This window comes from Moschus berezovskii, chromosome 6 (assembly GCF_049115385.1).
Source record: "Moschus berezovskii isolate FMDL1 chromosome 6, NW_MosBer_1.0, whole genome shotgun sequence".
NCBI lineage: Eukaryota > Metazoa > Chordata > Mammalia > Artiodactyla > Moschidae > Moschus > Moschus berezovskii.
The window spans coordinates 39,170,716-39,196,754 of record NC_142465.1 but is presented as its reverse complement, the minus strand read 5'-3'; the positions used below and the strand labels follow the sequence as shown (position 1 = coordinate 39,196,754).

The window sequence follows — 26,039 nt, the reverse complement described above, 5'->3', positions numbered from 1 at the left end:
TTTACTTCATCTAAAATATTGGTGATTTTATGAAAGAACTATGCAACGTAAGAATAGTCTGTTTTAAATTAGTGAAAATATCAATAGTTGATTTGGTTTCCTGGTTTGTATGCTTATTCTTTCAATATAGCTTGTGGATGACAAGCTCGTATTTGTAAAAGTACATGCCCCATGGGAGGTGCTATGTACCTATGCAGAGATAATGCACATCAAATTGCCTCTGAAACCCAATGATCTGAAAACCCGGTCCTCAGCGTTTGATAATTTCAATTGGTTTACCAAAGTCCTCCAAGTGGATGAAAGTATCATCAAGCCAGAGCAAGAGTTTTTCACTGCCCCATTTGAGAAGAACCGCATGAATGACTTTTACATTCAAGATAGAGACACATTCTTCAATCCAGCCACCAGAAGCCGCATTGTAAGTCTAAACCCAATTTAGCTGCTGTCTTGGGGTGATTTAGAGCCTACTGTTGAATAATTAGTGGTTTAATTTGGTTGGTTTGGTTTGGGTTTTAAAAACTGCCAAAAAAAAAGAAAGAAAAGTAATACACCTACAGATTTCTGTTAGGATAGTAAGCAGTGATTGGCTAGTTACACTGTGTAAACTATACACTCTATTTTCGAATCTTTTTTAGGTTTACTTCATTCTTTCTCGGATAATGTACCAAGTAAGGGACAATGTTAAAAAGTTTGGGATTAACAAACTCGTAAGCTCTGGAATCTACAAGGCAGCTTTCCCTCTCCATGATGTAAGTCAAATGGCAAAAATGAAATAAAATATCTAAAATGTATTCTTGTGTTAGGAAAGGCTAATCTTCTTGAACTTATTTCTTCCTTGGTAAAATGAAGAGGACATATTGCAAGATTGTAAGCTCATTTAGGGCAGGAATCGTGTTGTATTGTTTACTGCTGAATCCCAGGCACAGGGAAAACCCCTTAGTTAAAATGAGTGAAGGAATGAATAGACAGCATTTCCCAGAGTTAATGTGTGGACCAATTAAGAGCATTGAGACTCAGACTCAAACACCTTTCTAGCTGGAGGATCTTGTGAAAGTCACTTAACCTCTCCACTCATCAATTTCCTTGTCAGTAAAATGGGAATAATAATAGTACCTATCTTGTAGAGTTGTTATGAGGATCAGTTCATCCACATGGATGTTAGAACAGTTCTTGGCATATAATAAGTACTATATATCTGTCAGCTGTTTTCATAATTACTGACAGATATTATTATCAACCAGAAAAGTATTGGTTCTTTGTAAGAAAAATATATGTTAGATCATTTCATTTATCATTTTCTGTAATACAGGCAGGCATTTTCTCCTCTGAAATAACCATTTTCAAACTGTGTCCTGGAATATCACAGGGCTTCTAAAAAGGCATCTGTCAGGGTTCTTGTCAGGATGGCAGTACAGCAGAGTGTTGACATTTTTTAAGGACTGCATACTGAGATGACAGCAACTCCTCAAATTCAAGAGCACTCCTCTAGCTGATAAGATCACTCATGAAATGAAAATTTTAAAATGTGACTGCTGTAGAAGCTTAATGATTCTATAAATGCAAGGATGTTTTACCTAAGCTGTTTAAATTCTGTCATTAAAATAAATAAAATCCTGTTTTATATTGCTCTGCTACTTTGTTATATTCAATATCAGTTTATCTGGATCTCTAAGGCCAAAGAGTACCTCATGAGTAATGCTGGACTGGATGAAGCACAAGCTGGAATCAAGATTGCCGGGAGAAATATCAATAACCTCACATATGCAGATGACACCACCCTTATGGCAGAAGGTGAAGAAGAACTAAAGAGGTTCTTGATGAACGTGAAAGAGCAGAGCTTGGCTAAAAGCTCAGCATTCAGAAAACTAAGATCATGGCATCCAGTCCCATCACTTCATGGCAAATAGATGGGGAAACAGTGGATGACTTTACTTTTCTGGGCTCCAAAATCACTGAAGATGGTGCCTGCAGCCATGAAATTAAAAGACACTTGCTCCTTGGAAGGAAAGCTATGACCAACCTAGACAGCATATTAAAAAGCAGAGACATTACTTTGTCAGCAAAGGTCCGTCCAGTCAAAGCTATGGTTTTTCCAGTAGTCATGTATGGATGTGAAAGTTGAACTGTAAAGAAAGCTGAGTGCCGAAGAATTGATGATTTTGAACTGTGGTGCTGGAGAAAACTCTTGAGGGTCTCTTGGACATCAAGGAGATCCAGCCAGTCCATCCTAAAGGATAACAGTCTTGACTATTCATTGGAAGGACGGATGCTGAAGCTGAAACTCCAATACTTTGGCCATCTCATGCGAAGAACTGACTCATTTGTAAAGACCCTAATGCTAGGAAAGATTGAAGGCAGGAGGAGAAGGGGATAACAGAGGATGAGATGGTTGGATGGCATCACCGACTGAATGGACAGGAGTTTGAGTAAACCTTGGGAGTTGGTGATGGACAAGGAGGCCTGGCGTGCTGCAGTCCATGGGGTCACAAAGAGTCGGACATGACTGAGTGATTGAACTGAACTGAAAGGCCAAAGAAAGCAAGGACTGATTGATAATTGCTACTGTGAAGTACATGTGTTTGTGGATGAAGACAATATTGAAATGTACTGTGTAAGAACTAGGACAGTATGCATGCTCCTTGATACACATGCACAGAGAACTGGGAGCTGGATGGGGAAGCAGATGCTTAGTTTCCTGACTAAAAGACCCAACAGAGCAGTCCAACCTGACAGTCCATGTGTTTTATATTTGTGCACCAGCAAGATTAGCAGTGAGCATGATATGAACTTGGGTACACTTGCAAATAGCTGTCATGATTATTAGTATGGGATGTCAAGGTTCTGTAGTATTCAGTGGACATCTGCCCATGCTCCATTGTTTTCCACTAAATCTTCCTGTAATTGCTCTGGTCCCACGTCCAGGCCAAGGGATGATTTCTTGAGGTATTTAGAAGCCAGGCAAGTAGAGGTCAGGACTCTTGTTAAAGCTTTCTGTTCTGTTCTGTTCAGTCGCTCAGTTGTGTCCGACTCTTTGCGACCCCGTGGACTGTAGCCTACCAGGCTTCTCTGTCCATGGGATTCTCCAGGCATGAATACTGGAGTGGGTTACCATCTCCTTCTCCAGGGGATCTTCCCAACCCAGGGATCGAACCCGGGTCTCCCGCATTGGAGGCAGACGCTTTAACCTCTGAGCCACCAGGGAAGCTATTAATAATTTTCTGGTTGATAATAACATCTGTCAGTAGTTATTTTATGCCAGGGACTTTGAACATTGCTGTGGATGAATTGATCATCTTAACAACTCTTTGAGGTGGGTAGTATTATTATCCCCATTTTATTGATGAGGAGATTGATGAATGGAGAGGCTGACTGACTTCCACAAGGTCATCCAGCTAGCAAGTGGTGGAGCAGGTGATTCTGGTTCTAGTATGAGGGAAGGAAGGTGAGTCAGGTGGGAAGAAGAGGGATTGCATTTAAGCAGAGGCAGAAAGTTTGGTTTCTTGAATAAGCTAAATGTATAACATCACATCAGGCTTTTTTTGTTGTTTATATTCTGTATTTTCACAGAATAACTGCTGAATTGAGGGACAAAAAAGCCTGGGTGTTAGAACTGACCCCATCACTAACCAGCTTGTTGCTCTGGGTGTCTAAGAACGGGGCTGGGCTGTCAGACTTTGCTCTGCCATGAGAGTTTGGGCCCTTGAGCAGCCGAGGTTTTCATTATTTAGAGCTGGTTCTCTTATAGTACATTAACTATCCTTCGGGTTCTCACCAGGTACCTGCAGTGGTCCCTGGGATTGTAACATCCAAGCATTCCTTTCCACCCACATTCACAAATGGCCCTCCAGGCATTAGTATTACTCCCGGTTGAGAATTCCTAAGAACATGGTATTTCCACCCCTTCCAGCAAATGAGACCCCTTATTTACAAATGACTGTGAAGTGTTAGGGCCACATTTAGCCAACAGAACACGCAAACGCAAACACATACCGATTGTGATGCTCGTTTCTTTGCTGCTTCTTCCCAGTGCAACTTCAGCAGCCCGTCGGAGGACCTCAGCTGCCCCAATGAGCGGTACCTTCTGTACAGGGAGTGGGCTCATCCTAGAAGCATATACAAAAAGCAGCCCTTGGATCTTATCAGGTGAGTTGTTGTAGTGAGCACTCCAGTGGGAAGGGCTCAGGGTTGTCCTTGTGGTTTCTAAGCGTGACAGTCCTCTTAAGAGAATTGCCAACCAGGGAAGCTCACTGTGGCTCTGAGCTTTGTTGCCCAGAATTTTTACTGGGGCCTCATTACTGGGCATGATTGATTGAGTCACTGTGCACACGGCTCGATCTCCAACCCCTTTTTCTCCCAGTGATCCTGCAATATCACATGGCTCCAGTCATGTGATTGGTCTTTCTGGCCTGGCCAGTCCACATCCTGAATCATCTCATTAGCACCAACTATTTAGGGTCTACTGTGAATAGCGAAGTCAGTCTTATCTTGGGAAATTCCAAGGCATATGAGGTTACCTCTCAGGAACTGGGACCAAGTTAGATTTAGCTTAAATTGTATGATGATGGTGGTTTAGTTGCTTAATTGTGTCTGACTTGTGACCCCATGAACTGTAGGCTGCCAGGCTCCTCTGTCCACGGGATTTCCCAGGCAAGATTTCTGGAGTGGGTGGCCATTTCCTTCTCCAGGGGATCTTCCTGATCCAGAGATCGAACCTGGGTCTCCAGCATTGCAGGTGGATTCTTTACAACCTGAGCCATGATAGGAGATACCAGTTTTCACTGCTTTCCTGTATCTTCTATTGGATACCATTTCCAACAGCAGGTGAACATAATGTCCGGCACGCGTATTCTCAAAGCACCAGTCGGCTGCTCTCCAGAAACTTACATTGTTTGGGCAAGGCTGTTGGAGAAAAATAGATCAAGAACAACTAAGCACATAAATAAGTAAACAAAATTTCTGAGTGAAATGAAGAAAATGACACAGTGATAAGATGGAGAGGAATTGGGAAGTGGGGAGGAAAGTAAGTCAAGAAAGTTATCTTCGAGTAAGTGGCATGTGAGCTGAGATTTGTCTAGTGAAAAAAAAAATAAAAAGCCCAGTATTTTAAGAATCTGGGAAAAAGTCACATCAGGAAGAGAGGCCACTGTTACAGTGGCCTCAAGGCACAAAACCACTTGTTAAGCTTGAGGAAATAGTGAAAACCAGTGCTAAGGGGAAAGAGAAAGATGACACACAAGGTTAGAAGGGTATCAGGAACATGGAAAGGAGTGTAGACAAGTGCAGTGAAAAACTGCTGTAATATTTTAACCATTTGAGTAATTTTATCTCACTCACCTTTTGCAAAGATTTTTTGGAGACTAAGTGATGGGGGAGGCAGGAAGCAGGGAAAGCCGGTAAGAGGCTATTAGCGCAAACCAGATGAGAAGTCCTGGGGCCAAAAATGGAATGTGTTTGGGGAGTCAGGTTGACAGGACATGCTTATGGATTTGATATGTGGGATGAGGAGCAGAGGAGGGTCAAGGTGGGCCTGGAACCGTGTGCCTGTTCTTCCTATGATGTCTCATTGCCTGTCCACCTGAACTTGGGGAAAACCTCTTAACCTTAAAAGTGATAATTTTAAAACACTGAAGAATTTTCATTTTGTTTTACATTTTATTAAGGGAAATTTTGGGCCTCCCAGGTGATGCTAGTGGTAAAGAATACGCCTACCACTGCAGTGGACGAAAGAGATAATGGGTTTGAACCCTGGGTCAGGAAGATCCCCAGGAGTAGGAAGTGGCAACCCGCTCCAGTATTCTTGCCTGGAAAATTTCTCGCCTTGCAAGCTGCAGTCCATGGGGCCACAAAGAGTCGGACATGACTGAGCACAAGGGAAATCTTAAACATATACAATAGTAGAGAGAATAAATAATGCAGCAAGTTTGCCTATGTCTGTCACCCATCTCCAAACATTATAAACTCATAGTCAGCGTTGTTTCATCTTTTTCTCTACCTCCTACTGGGTCATTTTGAAGAAAACTCCAAATAGCATAACATTTCATTAATAGAATGACAAGATCTCTTTTAAATACAACCAGAATACTCCTTTTGTTTAAAGTCGTAAAATAATCAGTATTCATGTTTTCCTGTCACAAAAATACATTTTTTAACAGTTTTTTCGTTGTAATCAGTATCCAGACAAGGTCCAGATGTCGCAAGTAACATCTCTCAAATAGCTTCTAATCTATAATTTTCCAGTTTCTTTCTTTTTTTCCTCGTAATTGTTTCTCTGTTTTCTATCTGGCTGATTTCATTCTCCCCTGTGGTGTTACTTGTTTCTCTGTCCTGTGTATTTGCTTTAGCGAAGTCATTTGATCCTCATCTAAAGGCTTGATCTGATTGAGATTGAACTTTGCACAAGAACACTTGTGTGAGTTTCATATTTCTGTCAGTAGGTATATAATGTCCAGTTGTCTTATCTTTTCTGAAATGATAGCAGCCATTAATGAATGTTGTCTAGATTCATCATTTCCTCAGGGATTTTATTTTATTTGGTCATTTGTTGTTCAGTCATAAGTTGTGTCCGACTCTTTCCAACCCCATGGACCTCAGCACGCCAGGCTGCCCTATGCACTATCTCTCAGAGTTTGCTCAGATTCATGTCCATTGAGTCTATGATTCCAACCATCTCATCCTCTGTCATCCCCTTCTCTTCCTTCCCCCAATCTTTCCCAGCATCAGGGTCTTTTTCCAGTGAGTCAGCTCTTCACATCAGGTGGCCAAAGTACTAGAGTATGATTTCTTCCTTTATTTACTAGTTGTGTTAGAGTCATAAAGAGGCAGTTTCTCTCATTAACTCAGATACCCTGTAGAATAAAATTTTGAAAAAGGATGTTTATATACATGTCAGTATTTGAAGCTGATATTTACATGAGGGTTCTCTTCCATTATTTTCATTTTGTACTAAACCTATAGCATCTGTTGGCAGAGTGATTGGTTTGATGGCTTTTTAATCATTCTTTATGGGATTTTGTTTAAGGGCAGGGGTTCTATAAAGAAAACAATTTCCCCAGGATTTTAAGTATCTTTTGCTAAGGAAAATACATTTAACTATTCCCTGCTTCTGGTCCACCAGTCCCCTTTGTTGCTTCTGTCAACTTGAAAAAGAAATGTACGACATGAGTGTTGTGAATTAAGTTTTATTTGGGGCAGAATGAGCCCAGAGACAGCATCTCAGCTCTGAGAAACTGCTTCAGAGAGGCAGGGGGAGAGGTCAATGTATATGTGATTTTGATGAAGGGGGAATACATGCCATCAAGCACATATTTTTTTTGCAGAAGGTTTCCGCTAGCCATGAGGAACATGAAGAATTTTAGTGCTTTTCTAGATATGAGGAGATATAAGAATTGAGCTCATAAAATCAGCTTCTGAAAAGATTTAACTACCTGAAGACCTATTCTGCCAGTTTTTCTCAGAGCACAGAGTGCCTAATTTCTGCTCTTTACCCTGAGCACCTTTCAGGGAATGTTGAACATCAGCAGCTGCATGATTTAATCCTTGTAGAGGTAGATGGCATGTGCCAATGGCAAATATCAATTTGTAGTTGACACTTCCCAATAGTAACCCCTTGAGCACTCAGGATGTTAAACTTTCCTCTCTGGTTCCCAGGGATTAGCAGAGGGAAAATGAACTCTTTCCCAAAAAGTAAGTCTAGCAAACTGGAAAAAACACCTGAAGGAAACAGACCTTGCACAGAAAAAAAAAAAGCAAGTTTCCTATAACACTTGCTCAGAGTGCTAAGAGAATGCATGATATCCACAATACAAAAACAGGGTTCTAGTTTAAAGAAAAGTAAAGATCATTCTGAGAGTAACATGTAGCTCTTGGGAATTAAAAAGGAGCAGAATGGGGAAAAAAACCAACAGCAGTATTAAAAAATGATGTTGAAGAAATTATACCAAACATGGAGTCAAAATATAAAGACACAGGGGAAAAGATAAAAATTAAAAAATCAGTCCAGGATGCACAATGAACAAATAATAGGAATGCTGAGGCCAGAGACAATGTAAGGAGGAAATGAGAGAAGTATTTCAAGACAAGTATCTGAACCCCTGAAGAACTGAGCACCCTGAGTCTCTCTGTGGACAGAGCATGCGGAGCACCCAGCTTGGAGAATGGACAGAGAGCCATCAAGTTACTGAAACATGACCTCTCAAACACTGGAGCAGACAGAAGGTCCTGCAAGCTTCCAGAGAGAAAATCAGGCTTCATATGAAGGAGCAAGACTCAGAATAGCTTTGAATTTCTCAATGTCAACAGTTCCAGGTACAAGAAAAGAGAGCAACAGTTTCATATTGCCAAGGAAGGTGATTTTTTTTAATTCACTGTCCTATATATGGCCAAATTCTTCATTCAGTGTGAGGAAATTTTCATAATTTAAATGTGCAAAGTAATGGAGGAAGTACAGAGGTACTCCACTCAGAAAGAGAAATGCATGGATTCAATAAATGGATGTTCCCAATCTAAAAGAGGGGTATGGAGAGCCCAGGTAACAGCTCTGTGGCAGGACTACTAGCAAGTCATTAATCCAGGTGTCAGGAGACTGAAGAGATTGATTCCAGGAGATGAAATTGATAGACTGACTCATGTGTTAGAAAGCAGTGAGAAAGTTACACCTGCAAGGAAAGTCTGGGGTTGAATTTTTCCTAAGTACACAGAAAGCTAAACAGTGAACCACCAAGACAATTATTAACTCCAGAGAAAACAAAATATTGCGCAGAAAAGAAAAAGTAAGCATAGCAGACGACTTGATGCAGCTGTGAACAGTCTTTATGGCATCTTAATAATGCAAAGCAAGGCTATTACTCGAACCAAAATTATATTGTAACTATGTCGAGAGGATGTAGGGAAAGGAGGTATGGGTGTGTAGATGAGACGGGGGTTAAAAGAGAGCTTAATTCTCATCTTCCAAAGTAAAGCATCAGGACGTGATATGTAAAACTGAGAAGTCAATGAACTACACTACAAGTGTATTATTTACAGAAGTGGAGGTAAATATTCCGAGAGTCAGCTATAAGAAATGAAAGTGGTTACTTCTCACCAGGAAATGGGAGCGGTTCTTGAAGGCTGCTTCTTTTTATACCTAGTGTTCTAGAACTGACTCTTTATTGACTATATAGTTATAGTTTTGATTTTTTTTTTAAATCAAAGCTGAATTTTAAAAAAATTGGTGTTAAGAATTGGGATGTTTGGGGCAGAGAAAGATAATGATCAGAGGATATTACATTTGAAGGGATCCTCATTTTCCCCAGCCTTTCACCAAGAACCGGGAGACAGGCTTTCTGTTTAGGATTCAAAAATTCTTTCTCAGCTTCTTCTTTAAGCAGTGTAACAAGGGTGCCTTGGGAAGTACTGAACCCCCTGTCACTGTAAATATCCAAGTAGAGTGACCAGCCCTCTTGCAGGGTGTTTTTACTACTGGGCAGTTGGAGTGGGCAAGTTCTAGCATTCTTTCCAGTTTTAACGGTGGCATTTCCAGGGCAGATGTTTGATAGGATTGTATTACAAAAAGCCTAACAGCCAAGAGTCCAAAATGTCTCAAACCCACTGCCAGGATTTCCTCTCCCAGACACCATCTCCTGAGCTGTAATTTGCCTGCCACCCATGAGCCAGACCACAAAGCCCCAGTCACATGAGAATGGACACACTGTGTTCCTCCCAGCTCGTGATTCCATCTCGGTCTCAGCCCTTCCTTTTCCCTATGGATGTAGCCCATGCCCAGGACTCTGACCAGGGAGCTGGTCTCAGAAGTACCCTGTGAGGGCTGGTCCAACTCGGGGATGTTCCTCTGTGAAGTCTTCCAGACTCCAGGCTGTTCTCAGAGCTCAGTCCCCCCTGGGCTAAGCCCATCGAGCTCAGCTCAATGTCAGACTGAGCCAGAAGTCTCATAGAGGCCTCAGAGCTAAGGCAGTCTACAGGTTGTAACAATCTACAGGCTTTACAGAGCCAGGTTGTTCTGAGCCAGAAGTGAAAAGCGAGTCAAGGAAAGGTATATGCCTAAACAGCCATCTTATTGCTTTGTCCTCACCCCTAAACCCTTTCTCTGCCTGTCTGTATTTGTCTCCCTTTCAGGAACAATCTGGCCCTGTTTCATGCCCTGCCTCTTTTTTTATTTTGACTGCCTGTTCTCTTCCATTTACTCCAGATTAATTTAAAAACATTGAAGAGTTTTTAAAACTGAGGAAAAATAGAAATGCTACATACAAAGACTATGGGACAGTAGATTACTCAGTCACATCCATCCTGCCCTTTCCATTCTTGAAAGGAGTTTTATAAATATTTGGTTAGAGAGACATTCCACTCATAGTTATTATTATTATTATTGGCATTTTCTTATTATTTGTGATTTTACATTACATTTGCTCTAAGGAAGTTCTCAAAAGAAAGCAAAAACTGGTAATTGAACAAATGGTTCATGTTCATACGTTTCATAAATGTCAAGAGTAATCTTTGGGGAAACGTACCAGATCTGCCAGTCTTTATGAAGAGTGATGATAATATCCTCTATCTGCTCCATATTCAGCGATTTCCCCTCTTTGTGTTATTCTAGTTTACTTTGCTGCAGCAGGTTAGCCAGTGGTCAGTACTTCCATAATATGTAAACTATGTCTTATTTCACAGTAGAACTGGGGGCCTGCTGTGAGAATTTAAAAACATTTGCATTGAGTCAGAGGTTTAAGTTTAAAGCCCCCTTTATTTATAATCAGAAACTAATATGAGGATAAAGCTGCAGACTGATCATGTGTCTCCTCTGAAAATAACTTCTGTTTTCCTTCAGGAAATATTATGGCGAGAAGATCGGGATCTATTTTGCCTGGCTGGGCTATTACACTCAGATGCTTCTCCTGGCAGCCATCGTGGGAGTGGCTTGCTTTCTCTATGGATATTTTACTCAGAATAACTGTACATGGAGGTAACCTCTCTCTATTCCTTGTTACTGTGCTGAAAAGCCGCTTAGACATAAAATTATTTTCCGGGTCTTAGACTCTTTTAGTAAAAGAAGACTCATTACAGAACACTTACTGCTTTGGATGATACATCTCTTTTGTCATGAGCATAATAACTAAGTGAAATGGGAAAAAAAATTTTTCTTAGATAATGCAGCCCAGCCTCTGACAAGACTGTTAACCTTAGGAAACACTCCAGTATTTTAAGGCAATACTTTGAAAAAGAAAGGAGGTTTGAAGAGAGGAATATCTTTGAACTTTTGGCCCCCTGAGGAATGCTTCATTCAGCCCTACAGATGTGAGCTTAGAGCAGCTCTGATTGCATCAGGGTTTCAGTGGCAAAACTGGTAAAACCAATGTTTTTATGTTTTTTAGAAATTACTTCTTTTTTCTTATAAATTTATTTAATTTACTTATTTTTGGCTGCACTGGGTCTTCGTTGCTGCATGTGGGCTTTCTCTAATTGCAGCAAGTGGAGGCTAGTCTCTAGTTGCAGTGTGCAGGCTTCTCATTGCTTTGGCTTCTCTTGTCATGGAACACGGACTCTAGGGTATGGAGGCTTCATTAGTTGTGGCACATGGGCTTTGTTGCCCCTTGGCATGTGGAATCTCCCCTGACATGGATGCAACCCATGTCCCTTGCATTAGCGGCCAGATTCTTAACCACTGGACCACCAGGGAAGTCTATGACTTTGTAATATATATTAATATGTATCATAAAACTCGAGTAAACGATACTTTTTGTTTTCCTTTAAAAAAAACCCACAGTGTTAGAGGGGTAAAAAAGTAATAAAGAATGAGTTTGTGCTTGATGTTGAAATTAAAATACCAGCTACACTGTGTGAAGGGAAATACATGGGTGCCAAAACACTGAATTTCACCATCTCTGATCGGAAGTGTGTTACTGGTCCTTTGCTTTTGGTGATCTCAACCTCCAGAAGGGGTGCAACACTGAACCAGGCCTTTTCTCTTGTTCATCTGGCCTCTATCCAGGTGTGACAGCCAGATCAGAATTTCTGGACAGCAGTGACAAGCTGATGACCAAATTTTTCTAGCCTGCAGCATATGAGCCTGACTCCAGAGGCAGGAAGTGTACTTGGCAGCTCTGATGTATAGGCGTAATTATCCATTCTATTTAACAAAGGATTCTGAGGGTTTGTGCCCATTATGGCCGTCAGCTTGAAAGCTGCAGATGGTCCTTGAAGTACTTGCCGCTCTTCACTGAAAAAGAGTTTAGGGCTAAAGCCTGAATGTTGATATTTTTTCCCTAATTTTTTCTTTGGCTTCTCCATTGTTTTGTATATTGTTCCAACCAAAAAAGGGTATCTCAAAAGTATGGTTTCAGAGTGAAAAAGTAGCATTTTTTTATGATTCTTGCATGGTGGTAGTTCTCATTATAATTTATTTTATAAAGTCACCATGCAGTCATCCCACATACTTCCTATATGTGTTTACAGTTAATTTTATTACCAATTGAGTAGATTCACAAGAATAGACGATAGATCAGAATAGAAGATAGATTTAAGATGTAAGAAAAAATGATCCATTACCCAGTTTAAGAAGAAAACATAACTGTTACCCAGGAAATTCTTTGCTCAATTGCATCCCCTCACTTTCCACTTTGGAAATAACAACTAGACTAAATTTTTATTTTTATCATACACTGTATATTCTTTTTCATATGTACTTATACCCCTGTAAAATATAATTTTGGGTGCTTCTGAAAATATCTGTGCATAAGTGGAAGATACTGTAGGTATTTCCTCTTCCATAAAAGGCCTATTTAAAGCTTATGCACACTTTAAAATAACAACTTTATTGAGATATAATTCATATACCATAAAATACAGCCTTTGAAAGTGTAGTTTGTGGTTTGAAGGACTACTTCCACAGAGTTCTGTAACCCTCACCACTATCTAATTTTAGAACATTTTCATCAGCCCATAAGGAACCAGTATCCTTTAGAAGTCATTTCTTAACGTCTGTTTCCCTTGGCCACTGGCAATTACTAATCTACTTTCTGTCTCTACATATTTGCCTCTTCTGGGCATTTCATTGTAAGTGAACCATACCGTGTGTGCGGTATGTGGTGCCATCTTTATCATCTTTCACTTAGCATGTTTTCAGGGGAGCTTCCCAGGTGGTGCTAGTGGTAAGGAACCCACCTGCCAGTGCTGGAGATGTAAGAGATGTGAGTTCGATCCCTGGGTCAGGAAGATCCTCAGAAGGAGGACATGGCAACTCTCTCCAGTATTCTTGCCTGGAGAATCTCATGAACAGAGGAGCCTGGCCGGCTACAGTTCATAGTGTTGCAAAGAATTGGACACTACTGAAGCAGCTTAGCATGCATGAACACAATGTTCTCAAGATTCATTCATGGTATAGCATGGATCAGTACTCTATTTTGTGGTCAAATAATATGCCATTGTGGAGAAGAAAATGGTAACCCACTCCAGTATTCTTGCCTGGAAAACCCCATGGACAGAGGAGCCTGACAGGCTACAGTCCATGGGGTCACTAAGAGTCAAACATGACTGAGTGACTTCACTTTACTTTAATATGCCATTGTATGGATATGCCACATTGTCTATCCATCCATCAGTTGATGTTTGGGTTGTTTTCATTTGTTAGCTATGATGAATAGCTATGAACAAGTATGTACAATTGTGTGAATATATTTTTTCAATTCTTTTGAGAATATATAAAAAAATGGAATTGCTGGGATATATAACTCTAGATTTAACATTTTGAGGACCTGCCAAAGCTTTTTTTTTTAAGTTACTACACCATTTTACATTCCCAGTAGCTATGAATGAGTATTCTGATTTCTCCACATCTTCATCAACACTTGTTATTGCTGAATTTTGAATAAATAAGCAAAGAAGTAAGTGTGTGTGTGTGTATCATTCTAATGGGTATGAAGTGGTACGTCATTGTTGGCTTTGGTTTGTATTTCCCTAATTCCCAGTGATATTGAGCATCTTTTCATGTGCTTATTTTGCCACTTGTATCTCTTATAAGTGTTCAGTACAGCTGTTGAGTTTTAAGTGTTCTTTATATATTTTATGATAAATAAGTGAAAGTGAAAGTCGCATCCGACTCTTTGTGACCCCATGGACTATACAGTCCATGAAATTCTCCAGGCCAGAATACTAGAGTGGTTAGCCTTTCCCTTCTCCAGGGGATCTTCCCAACCCAGGGATCAAACCCAGATCTCCCACATTGCAGGTGGGTTCTTTACCAGCTGAGCCACAAGGGAATCCCAAGAATACTGGAGTGGGTAGCCTGTTCCCTTCTCCAGGGGATCTTCCCCACCCAGGAATTGAACCAGGGCCTCTTATATTGCAGGTGGATTCTTTACCAACTGAGCTACTGTGGTAAAATCCCCTTATCAAATATTTTCTTGTATTCTGTGGACTCCTTTTCACTTTCTTGATGTTGTCCTTTGAAACAAAAGCTTTTAATTTTAATGAAGTCTAGTTTACCTGAGATTTTTCTTTTGTTGTTTGTACTTTTACTGTAATAGCCTAAAAAGCATTGGTAAGCCAAAGTCATGAAGATTTTCTCAGTGTTTATCTTCTAAAAGTTGTTTCCTTTTTTTTTTTTTCGTTTTAGGTCTATGATTTCATTTTTGTAAACAGTATAAAATAAAGATTCAACTTTCTTTCTTGCCAGGTATATTCAAGTGTTCCAGCACCATTTTTGTAAACATAATCTTTCCCCATTAGCACCCTTGTCAAAAATTGTTATTGTCATTCAGTCATTAAGTCATGTCCGATTCTTTGCAACCCCATGGACTGCAGCACACCAGGCTTCCTTATCCTCCACTATCCCCCAGAGTTTGCTCAAACTCATGTCCATTGAATCAGTAATGCTGTCTAACTATCTCATCTTCTCCTTTTGCCTTCAATCTTTCCCAGCATCAGAGTCTTTTCTAATGAGTCAGCTATTCACATCAGGTGACCAAAGTATTAATTACTAATTACTAGTACAAAGTATTAATAAAGTCCCCTGGAGAAGGGAAAGGCAGTCTAGTATTCTGGCCTGGAGAATTCCATGGACTGTATAGTCCATGAGGTCACAAAGAGTTGGACACAGCTGAGTGACTTTCACTTCACTTCATTTTCTGATTAAGTTGGAGTTACAATGGAGTTACATCTGCCATTTTGCTACAGTTAGTCCCCTACATATGAACATTCAAATTGTGAGCTTTCAAAGATACAAACGTGCATTTGCATGTCCAGTCATGTAAGTTAGTTAACATGTCTGGGATACAGTGTCACATGCATGCGTTGTCTAGACATGATGGTGCTGTTGTGTGCTCTACAGAACTGTATAGATTACAACAAGTACAGTAGTATAGAATCGTTATCTGCTTACTGGATGCCAGCCCCTGTGTGCCAGCTGTTGTATTGTACTACTATAAGATTAAAAATGTTTTATTTTTGTGTTTGTTTTTTATGTCTTATTTGTGTGAAAGTATTATAAACCTATTTACAATATAGTAATACAGAGCTGATTGTGTAATTTGGGTACCTGCACCTTGTTGCACTTAATATATATAAATATATATTATGTAAAAATGTATTTATATATATTATATATGTTTTCTTAACCTATGTAGTTACCTCTACCAGCGTATCTTTAGTTTTTCAAGTGAGTTTGACTTACTGCCTAGTGTACTTTCATTTAAGCCTGAAGGATTCTTCTCAGTATTTCTTGTAGGGCAGGTCTGCTAGCAAAGGAGTCTTTCAGATTTTATTTTTATAGGAGTGTCATAGTTTCTCCTCTGTTTTTTGAAGAATAGTTTTGCAGCATATAGAATACTTGGTTGACAATCTTTTCCTTTTTAGCATTTTGACAGTATCATCCAACTGCCTTCTGGTTTCCATGGTTTCTGATTGGAAATCAACTGCTTATCTTACTGAAGAGTCTTTGTATATGTGGAATGACTTTTCTCTTTTGACTATCAGAATTCTGTCTTTGTTCTTGACTTTTGATACACTGAGTCTGATGTGCTTCTGTTTGGATTTCTCTAATTTATTCTACTTTGAGCCTGTTGAGCTTCTTGAATGTACAAATTAATGCTTTCATCAAATTTTGGAAGTTCTTCAGCCATTATTTCTTCACATATTCTTTCTGCCTCTTTCTTTCTCTCATTTCTTCTGGCTCTCCTATTAGGTGTATTTTTGATGGTGTCCCACTCATCCCTGAGGCTACATTCATTTTTTTGTCATTCCTTATTCTTTGTGATTCTCAGACTAGGTAATCTCAATAGACCTAATGTTAAGTTAACTGACTTTTTCTTCATCTAGTTCATTCTGCAGAGAAACCTCTCTAGTGAAATTTTTGTTTTACTCATTATATTTGTATCTCTAGAATTTATAGTTGGTCTTCAAGTAATTTTTATCTGTTCATATTCTCTGTACAGTAAGATCCTCACATACTTTATTTCTTTAGGTATGATTTCTATTAGTTCTTTGAATATATGTATAATTGCTTATTTGTGTCTTTATTTAGTATGTCCAATGTCTGGACATCCTCAGGGAGTTTCTCTTGGCTTCTTTTTCACCCTGTGTCATGGCCAGCCTTTTCTGTTTCTTTATGTATCTTGTAATTTTTTGTTGAAAACTGGGCATTTTAATTATAATGTGGCCAATCTGAAAACTAGATTTTACCCCTTCTCAGAGCTTATTGTTGCTTCTCTTGTCATTGCTGCTGATGACAGTATTTATTTAGTTAGTTTCCTGGGTAAATTCTGTAAAGTCTATATTCTTTATCATGCATGGCCATGAGATGTGTAAACAAAAGCTTAGTTATCAGCTAATGATTGGACAGTGATTTCTTTAAATGCCTGGAATCAATCATTTTATTGAGCATTTGCCAGGTGGCTCTGTGTTTGCATGTTTGGGAATGCCTTCAGCACCCTATCAGGCAGTTGTTATATTCACTATCAGTTTATCTGGATGTTTAAGGCCAAAGAGTACATCATGAGTAATGCTGGACTGGATTAAGAACAAGCTGGAATGAAGATTGCTGGGAGAAATATCAATAACCTCACATATGCAGATGACACCACACTTATGGCAGAAAATGAAGAAGAACTAAAGAACCTGTTGATGAAAGTGAAAGAAGAGAGTGAAAAAGCTGACTTTAAACTCAACATTCAAAAAAAGAAGGTCATGGCACCCGGTCCCATCTCTTCATGGCAAATACATGGGGAAACAATGGAAACAGTGAGGGACTTTATTTTCTTGGGCTGCAAAATCTCTGCAGATGATGACTGCAGCCATGAAAGTAAAAGACGCTTGCTCCTTGGAAGAAAAGCTATGACCAACCTAGACAGCATATTTAAAAGCAGAGACATTTCTTTGCCAACTAAGGTCCGTCTAGTCAAGGCTATGGTTTTTCCTGTGGTCATGTATGGATGTGAGAGTTGGACTGTGAAGAAAGCTGATCGCCGAAGAATTGATGCTTTTGAACTGTGGTGTTGGAGAAAACTCTTGAAGGTCCCTTGGACAGCAAGGAGATCCAACCAGTCCATCCTAAAGGAAATCAGTCCTGACTATTCATTGGAAGAACTGATGCTGAAACTGAAACTCCAATACTTTGGCCACCTGATGTGAAGAACTGACTCATTGGAAAAGACCCTGATGCTGGGAAAGATTGAAGGCGGGAGTAGAAGGGGATGACGAGGATGAGATGGTTGGATGGCATCACTGTCTCGATGGACATGAGTTTGAGTCAACTCCGGGAGTTGGTGATGGACAAGGAAGCCTGGCATGGTGCAGTCCATGGGGTCACATGACTGAGTCGGACATGACTGAGCAACTGAACTGGACTGAACTGAGGCTCCCTTGGTTGTGAGATTGTTGGTTTTAAAGGGCAGCATGAAGCTGAGGTTATGGGAATGGGGATAAGCCAAAATGCCACAAAGCTCACTATTTTATGGAAAAGATTTAGTTGTTTCTTCTCAAATAAACCTTTGTTTAGTTTCTGCAGTTCTGCAGAGGTTACTTTTGACAGATTTTGTCAAGTTATTTGCTTTATGGAGGAGCATGTTTTCCAAGATCTTTACTCAGATATTCTTGAAGCATTTCTCATGCCCAGTTATTTTTTACTGAGTTATTTGCAGTGCTAACTAATTCTGCAATTCCAATACCATTCACATTGGAGTCAATCTGCATAGCTTCTCCTAGAGTGAGCAGTGTGCAACCTGTTGTTATAAATAGTTTGCTGGGTTTTTCTTATTAACTTGTTGGAGTTTTTAAAATACTCTTGTGAGTAGTCCTTTGTCATTCCTGTATATTGTAAAACTTCTGCCAGTCTGTGGCTATTTTTCCCCCCTCTCTTTGTAGTGCTTTAATGAGGTTCTTTTAAAAGATTTTGAATGTATTAATATTTTTCTTTATGATTTGTGTTCTTTTTTTTTTTTTAGTAGTATTTTCCTTTACCCCAAGGTTATCTAGATACTGTTCTGTAAGTTGGTACTGTTGCAGTTTTATTTTCCACCTGGAATTGATTTATATATGATAGGATTTAGGGGTTCACTTTCACCTTGTTCTGTATGGATATTCCACTGTAGCAGCCCTATTTATTCAAACATCAGTTTTTACCTTACTGGTTTGCTGGGTCAGTGCTGCCTGTTATACATCAGTTTTGGTGTATGCAGATGTCTCTTGCTGAACTCTTTTTCTCTTTTGCTCAGTTTTTCTTAACTTAATGGGCTTCCCAGGTGGTTCAGTGGTAAAGAATCTATTTGCCAATTCAGGATACATAGGTTTGATCCCTGGGTTGAGAAGATCCCCTGGAGAAGGAAATGGCAACCCACTCCAGTATTCTTGTCTGAAAAATCCCATGAACAGAGATTGATAGGCTACAGTCTGTGGGGTCACAAGAGTCAGACAGGACTTAGTGACTAAACAACAACCCCAGTAGCACCTTGTTCTTTAGGAGATGTCTTGACTGTTTTGAGGCTTTGCTTTTCTATTAAATTTATAGCTCAAATAAGGGAGAAATGACATCTTCAAGTATCGATTCTTCCAAATTATGAACATGATAATTTACCTATTTGTATAGGTTCTTCTGTGTCGATCACAATAAACTGTGGAACATCCTGAAAGAGATGGGAATCCCAGACCACCTGACCTGCCTCTTGAGAAACCTGTATGCAGGTCAGGAAGCAACAGTTAGAACTGGACATGGAACAACAGACTGGTTCCAAATAGGAAAAGGTGTACGTCAAGGTTGTATATTGTCACCTTGCTTATTTAACTTATATGCAGAGTACATCATGAGGAACGCTGGGCTGGAAGAAGCACAAGCTGGAATCAAGATTGCTGGGAGAAATATCAATAAAACCTCAGATATGCAGATGACACTACCCTTATGGCAGAAAGTGAAGAGGAACTCAAAAGCCTCTTGATGAAAGTGAAAGAGGAGAGTGAAAAGGTTGGCTTGAAGCTCAACATTCAGAAAACAAAGATCATGGCATCTGGTCCCATCACTTCATGGGAAATAGATGGAAAAACAGTGGAAACAGTGTCAGACTTTGTTTTTTGGGCTCCAAAATCACTGCAGATGCTGATTGCAGCCATGAAATTAAAAGACGCTTGCTCCTTGGAAGGAAAGTTATGACCAACCTTGATAGTATATTAAAAAGCAGAGACATTACTTTGCCAATCAATGTCCGTCTAGTCAAGGCAATGGTTTTTCCGGTGGTCATGTATGGATGTGAGAGTTGGACTGTGAAGAAAGCTGATCGCCGAAGAATCGATGCTTTTGAACTGTGGTGTTGGAGAAGACTCTTGAGAGTCCCTTGGACTTCAAGGAGATCCAACCAGTCCATTCTAAAGGAGATCAATCCTGGATGTTCATTGGAGGGACTGATGCTAAAGCTGAAACTGCAATACTTTGGCCACCTCATGCGACGAGTTGACTCACTGGAAAAGACTCTGATGCTGGGAAAGGTTGGGGGCGGGACGAGAAGGGGACGACGGAGAATGAGATGGCTGGATGGCATCACCGACTCTGTGGATATGAGTTTGAGTGTACTCCGGGAGTTGGTGATGGACAGGGAGGCCTGGCGTGCTGTGATTCATGGGGTCGCGGAGAGTCGGACGCGACTGAGCGACTGAACTGAACTGACTGAACTGATAGGTTCTTCACTCTTTTACAACAGTTTTATCATTTTCTCCATATAAATTTTGTACATTTTGAATTAGATTTTTGTTCCTGGGCTCTTCATATTTTTAAGCTGTTGAAAAACAGTTATAAAAAATTAAAATTCTTAACTACGGCAGGTCTTTAGAGACACAATTTCTTTTTGTGACCCTACATATATATATATTGTATACTGATTTTGTGTCCAACAAACTTACTAAACTCATTTATTCTCATAATTTATCTGCAAGTTTTAGTGAGTTGTCCATATAAACAATTATGTAATTTGTTAGGGATAGCAGTTTATTAGGGATGCTATTCCCCTGTCTTTGTTTTTTTGTTTGTTTTTTTACTATGGCAGTGGTATCACAACCAGTGAAAAGAAGCAGTGATAGTGGGACATATTATCTTGTTTCTGATGTAAAGGAAATACTTTCAGCCTTTTACTGGGCTGCAAGGAGATCCAACCAGTCCATTCTAAAGGAGATCAGTCCTGGGTGTTCATTGGAAGGACTGATATTAAACCTGAAACTCCAATACTTTGGCCACCTCATGCTTCGAGTTGACTCACTGGAAAAGACTCTGATGCTGGGAAGGATTGGGGGTGGGAGGAGACGGGGATGACAGAGAATGAGATGGCTGGATGGCATCACCGACTCGATGGACATGAGTTTGAGTGAACTCCGGGAGTTGGCGATGGACAGGGAGGCCTGGCGTGCTGTGATTCATGGGGTCACAAAGAGTCAGACATGACTGAGCAACTGAACTGATAATGTTTATTATAGGTTTTATACGGCAAGATTTTATCAGGTTAATGAAGTTCATTTCCACTCCTAGTTTTATAAGAATTTAGTTAGTTTTTTATCATGAATGGATGTTGGATCATATCATTCTGGTAAAGTCTTGTTCATTAAATTTTTAAAAATTAAACTTTATTTTTCTCTTTTCTTTAGCAAAGAAGTTTGTGATCCTGATATTGGTGGCCAGATCATAATGTGTCCTCAATGTGATAAAGAGTGTCCATTCTGGTCACTCAATGTTACTTGCGAGTCCTCAAAGGTATTTTTTTCAAACATTTACAAGTAATGAAAGCTTTTTTTGCCTTCTAATAATTTTAGTACAACATAGTGCTTAAATTTTTTTCCTCTTAAGGAGTTTAGAAAGGTAATTTTCAACTAAGCCTTCATTTTCAGATAGATATAAAATACATGTGTTATTCCTTGTTTATAAATAATTCATTGCAATTAAAAGCCTTATCAATAATCTCCTGAAAGGTCAGTGAAGAACTGTGGAGTTGAAACTGCTTGAGTATTTCAAGTAATCAAAGCAGATATCTCAAACCTGGCTTATCTCATAAATACTATTTAATAGGTTTACTGTTATAAGTATTTTCCGTAATTCAAGTGAATGGAAACTTGAAATCTGTACTTGTTTTTCCACTTTGAAATTATGCTGAAACTCTCCTTGGATTTTTAAAGACTTTGCAGATCAGATTTAGACTGTATTTATAAAAATGCCTAAGAAAGGCTTTGTCTTCAAATGGTAACAGATATTCACTTTGTCTGTAAACATTCCCACCAAACACATCTGGTTCCCCTTACACATGCAGATAGATGGTCTTGAGCTATATGACTTCTTAAAATCCAGGAGGTTTAGCAAAAGCATTGAGACTGGAGGGAGCTTCCTGAAAGGCATGCCAGAAAGGCTAGACAGGAAGAAAGATGGCGGGCTCGCTTCAGAAGGTTTTCCTGACAACTTGACCTTCATAGCATTCTTCCCTGTCTTGATCTCTCTGTCCCCTCATTCTGTTACGGAAGTTTAGGAATATTTTTATTATCTCAGAATATTCTGATCTGCTCCATGTAAGTTTTACTTTAACTGAAGCTAATATAGTGATGTTACTTTATAGTTTAGACTTCACAAACTTATTCCTGTATTATCACTTGACACACAAAACAGTGCTGTGAGGCAGGCAGAACAGGTGTTACCTCTATTTTACAGATTAAAATACTGGATCTGCGGGATTAAATGATTTGTTTAAGCACCCACCTAGTAATGGACAAGCCAGAAAATGACAACACATCTGCCTTCCTTGCTATTACCATGTTCCTCACTGGCTGACTGTAGGACCGTGCACTTCACTCTTGAACTCAGTTTGAAAAATTGCTCCACCACTTAATTAAGCGGATTGCAGGGTATTGTCAACATGTGTATTTTTATATACTTTATGAGTTAAATTAGATTTCATTGCCCACTCCCCATCAACCAACACAAGTTCTAGACTATAAATACCCATCATAGATCACTCAAAGTGAAGACTTGGAGGTAGTAAGAGAGAAGCTGCCTTCCAGTACTGTTAACTCATAAAGGTCCTTAGTTAGTGTGTATCCCCAGGCCACAGGGTATAAGGCAAGTGCAAGGGATAATACCAGAGGCAAACTGTACTCCACAAAGTACAAACGGAAATTCCATTTTCCTTAAGAAATTTTCACACTCTCATGTTTCGGGGAAAAAAAGTGAATCATTCTCTTCCATCTTCAAAAAAATATCCTTTGATTCTCTTCAGAGTGATTTACAAAGGAAGGGAAGCGTATAAAAGAATATAAGTAAAAGAATGAAATGAAAAACTAAGGTAAAAAAGGAAAAAAAGAGAAGCACCTTTCCTGTTTGTTGGTTAATTCAATCATTTATTCATTTATACATTTTATAGTCATTTCTTTCCCTTTGGAAAGCGATAGAATGTTCACTAGTTGATATGTTTGCCAGAATTATTAACAAATTAGAAATGGATAATCAGGATCAAGGAAATGAAGAAACAGTTATGGAAATAATCAGGATTGATACTGGTTTTGTGACTGAGCATTAAATAAAGTTCTTAGCTTTTTTAGCTGGCAAGATAAAGAGGAAATACGGTTAAGTTATAATGTTTAGGTCTTTGAAATGCATTGTTATATAATTTTGATTTTGTTCCTTTGCAGGAAGAAAGCATAGCACATTGTCACTTTTCTAGATTCTAACTTTTCTAGATTTCTATCCTCCACTTAAAATCATCATGCCCACATGCACAGCTCTCTCTGTCTTCCTGCTCCACCTGACTAAAGCAGTATGCTGACTCGGGGTCACTGTTAACCAGCTTTCCCTCTCTGCCATCCTACCAAGCAAGCTAAGCTAAGCTTCTTACTAAGAAAACTCTTTGCTTGTCTTCCCCCTTACTTCCTGCTTCCATGTTGTTTCTGGGGCAGGTAGAGCAGAGAGGCCAATCATCTTAAACTTTCAGTTCCTCAGTTCTTACCCATATGGCAAAAATGGTAACCTCCTCCAAGCCACCTAACTCTCTCGTAGGAGTGCAAGGCACATCTTGCTTTGCAAGATGTCTTAAGCTCAGCATCTGTGGTGAGCTTGGCCTTAGCAGTAAACTTGCCTTTTCCTGCTGCTCCTTTCCCTCCCACTCCTCTGGTATTGACAGATGTGCTTCCAGTGGTTTTTTTCTCAGCATAATAGGATTTTCTCTTTCTGGAGTGGGAGGGTAAAGGCATCAGGGCAAAGAGGTATCACATAGAGAGAAGTTTGCCCTGATTCCTAGAAGAGAAGTAACACTGGACAGAATCTTCAATAATAACATTATAACACGCAGAACTGTATTTCATAGGACTTTTCCTATAATAATTTTTCAATTAAGGATAAGACGTGACAATAAAAGAGAGCTTGGAAAAGATGGGTCAAGAGAGTCAAAGCTAAAAGATTTCCTAGGAATAGAGTAGGTGGGGAGCACTGTTCCCCAGTTTGATCACTCATTTATTAATTCTGTCTTCCTTGAGCTGGTTTTGAGAGGAGTAATTGAATGACAGTTGGGACTGTTCTTTCTGCTCAGGAAATATATGTGTGATTGAGGGGCATCTATGTGGTTTGGAAAAGGATATATAAGAAGATGGGTAGGTGGATATTATTTTACAAAAATAACATTAACTCATACTTTATTTAGATGGAAGTTTATTCATTTTGCATCAGTATAAGGGCAACCCAGAAAGAACTTTTAAAAAGTCAAGTTTTTTTACTTAGAAGTAGCTTTGAATTTTCTTTAGCACTGAAGAGTTTGCTTTTTATTAATTTTAGCCTATAGCTTCCTTTTCTAGCATGTTTTCTTTTCATAAAATCTTTCATAAAGTTGATATTGTGTTTGCCACTTTTTCTACTAATTTTATAGACCATTTTAGGAGATATAAAAATGCTCACTGATGAAAAATCGGTAGCTAATTGGAAAATTTTTCAGGAATATAATAGAGGGAGACAATTAGCAAAATTTGAAAGTTAGTAAGCTAGTAAATAGAGTATGTGGTGTATTCATTCATGATCATTGTACCCTTTGTAATGTCAGCAAAAGCACTTTTGCATCTTTATCCTGATGAAAGCTTCTGTCAGCCATGATAGAAAAGTCATCATTGGATTTGAGGAAAACAAGCTCTGGAGGAGAGCCATCTTAAAGTAAACCCCAGTTTTTTGCTTCTCTTAACAAGAAAACCAGGAATTTGGGAACTTGCCCTCTGACCAGGGTGGGATAATAAGATGCAAATCATAAATCTCAAAGTTGTTTGGAGTTCATTGTACTCTTAGGGCCATTCTGTTTCCTCAAATTCACTCTGATAGTCCATAAAAAGAGGCTGTTATTCAAAAGTATGTTAGAGGCTTTCAACAAAATGGAATCTTAGCAGCTGTGCTTATTTCTTTATCAAGACACAGAAAGACTCCTTTGGAAAATGTAGTCTGGTAAAGGCTGTGTGCTTTCAGGAGAATGAGAAATCTCATCTGTAAGTATGTAGTAGATATGTTGATTGTCAAACTAGGAAACAGATTTAAAAGAAATTTCCAGACTGTAAGATATACAAAGCAGTGCATATTCGATGAATTCTAGTAGGTGAAGAACGTAATTCATGTAAATGCCATTATTGTATTTTACAGAAATTGTGCATCTTTGACAGTTTTGGAACCCTAGTCTTTGCAGTATTTATGGGGGTGTGGGGTAAGTTATATTCATTTTTTTTCAGTTTCCTTTTGCCTCTTAACTGAAAACAAACAAAAACCCTAAAATCACATAAGTACTGAACTTAATATCTTTATACGGTCTTATATATATAGACTATCAGAGCAACCCACTTTTAGTCTCTTGGATTGCCCAAGCTTCAGCTCCCCTGGAACTCCACATTTGTAATTCTTAAGGCCATTGTATCGATTACTGCATAAAAAAACTACCTCAAAATGTAGTAGCTTAAAACCCACATGTATGATTTCTCGTGATTCTCTGCGTCAGGTGGGAAATTCGCCAGGTCGGGTTGGTGTCCGGGGCTCCACTGGGCCACCTCGTCTCAGTCTGCATGGCTTCTCAGCCTCCAGGAGCTGGACCAGCATTCTTCACATGGCAGTTCAGTGTTCCAAAGAGAAACAGGGAAGGAAAAGTACACATCAGGCATTTTTTAAGTCTACATTTGCATCTAGTTTGCAATTGTTCCATCAACCAAAGCATATCATGGTCAACCCAACAACAATGTGAAGAGATGGGAGGACAGCTCCAGGGCTTAGATCATACAGGGAGGCATGGTTCACTGGCAGCTGTTGTTGTAATAGCATCCCTAGCTGTGATCCAACCTAATTTTCATGGGGTTGGGGTTCAGGAAGAGCAGCAGCATGGGGATTCCAGGTAAGCTTTCTTGTTTATATACTTCTGTATGAGTGACTAGTTAATAAATGCTGCTACTCTTATCATAACAACGTTGTTTAATAAATAGGACAGATGTGATCCTCAAGAATATAATTTGTATATAGAAATAAATTCTTTAACACTATATATTACTTATCTTGAAAAGCATCATTAATGTAATGAGTCAATTATCATTTTATA

The 26,039-nt window shown here is 39.3% G+C and overlaps 1 protein-coding gene across 2 annotated transcripts in view; it reads left to right on the top strand.

Annotated features, from left to right (window-relative positions):
• ANO6 (anoctamin 6) overlaps nucleotides 1-26,039 on the top strand; it is a 251,097-nt gene that overhangs the window by 166,899 nt on the left and 58,159 nt on the right. For both annotated transcript variants that reach the window (XM_055394407.2, XM_055394406.2), the window contains 6 exons: nucleotides 131-418; nucleotides 636-749; nucleotides 4,028-4,143; nucleotides 10,817-10,951; nucleotides 21,100-21,205; nucleotides 25,103-25,163. In XM_055394407.2, the coding sequence (XP_055250382.1) occupies nucleotides 131-418; nucleotides 636-749; nucleotides 4,028-4,143; nucleotides 10,817-10,951; nucleotides 21,100-21,205; nucleotides 25,103-25,163 (820 nt within the window). The remainder of the gene's footprint in view (nucleotides 1-130; nucleotides 419-635; nucleotides 750-4,027; nucleotides 4,144-10,816; nucleotides 10,952-21,099; nucleotides 21,206-25,102; nucleotides 25,164-26,039) is intronic.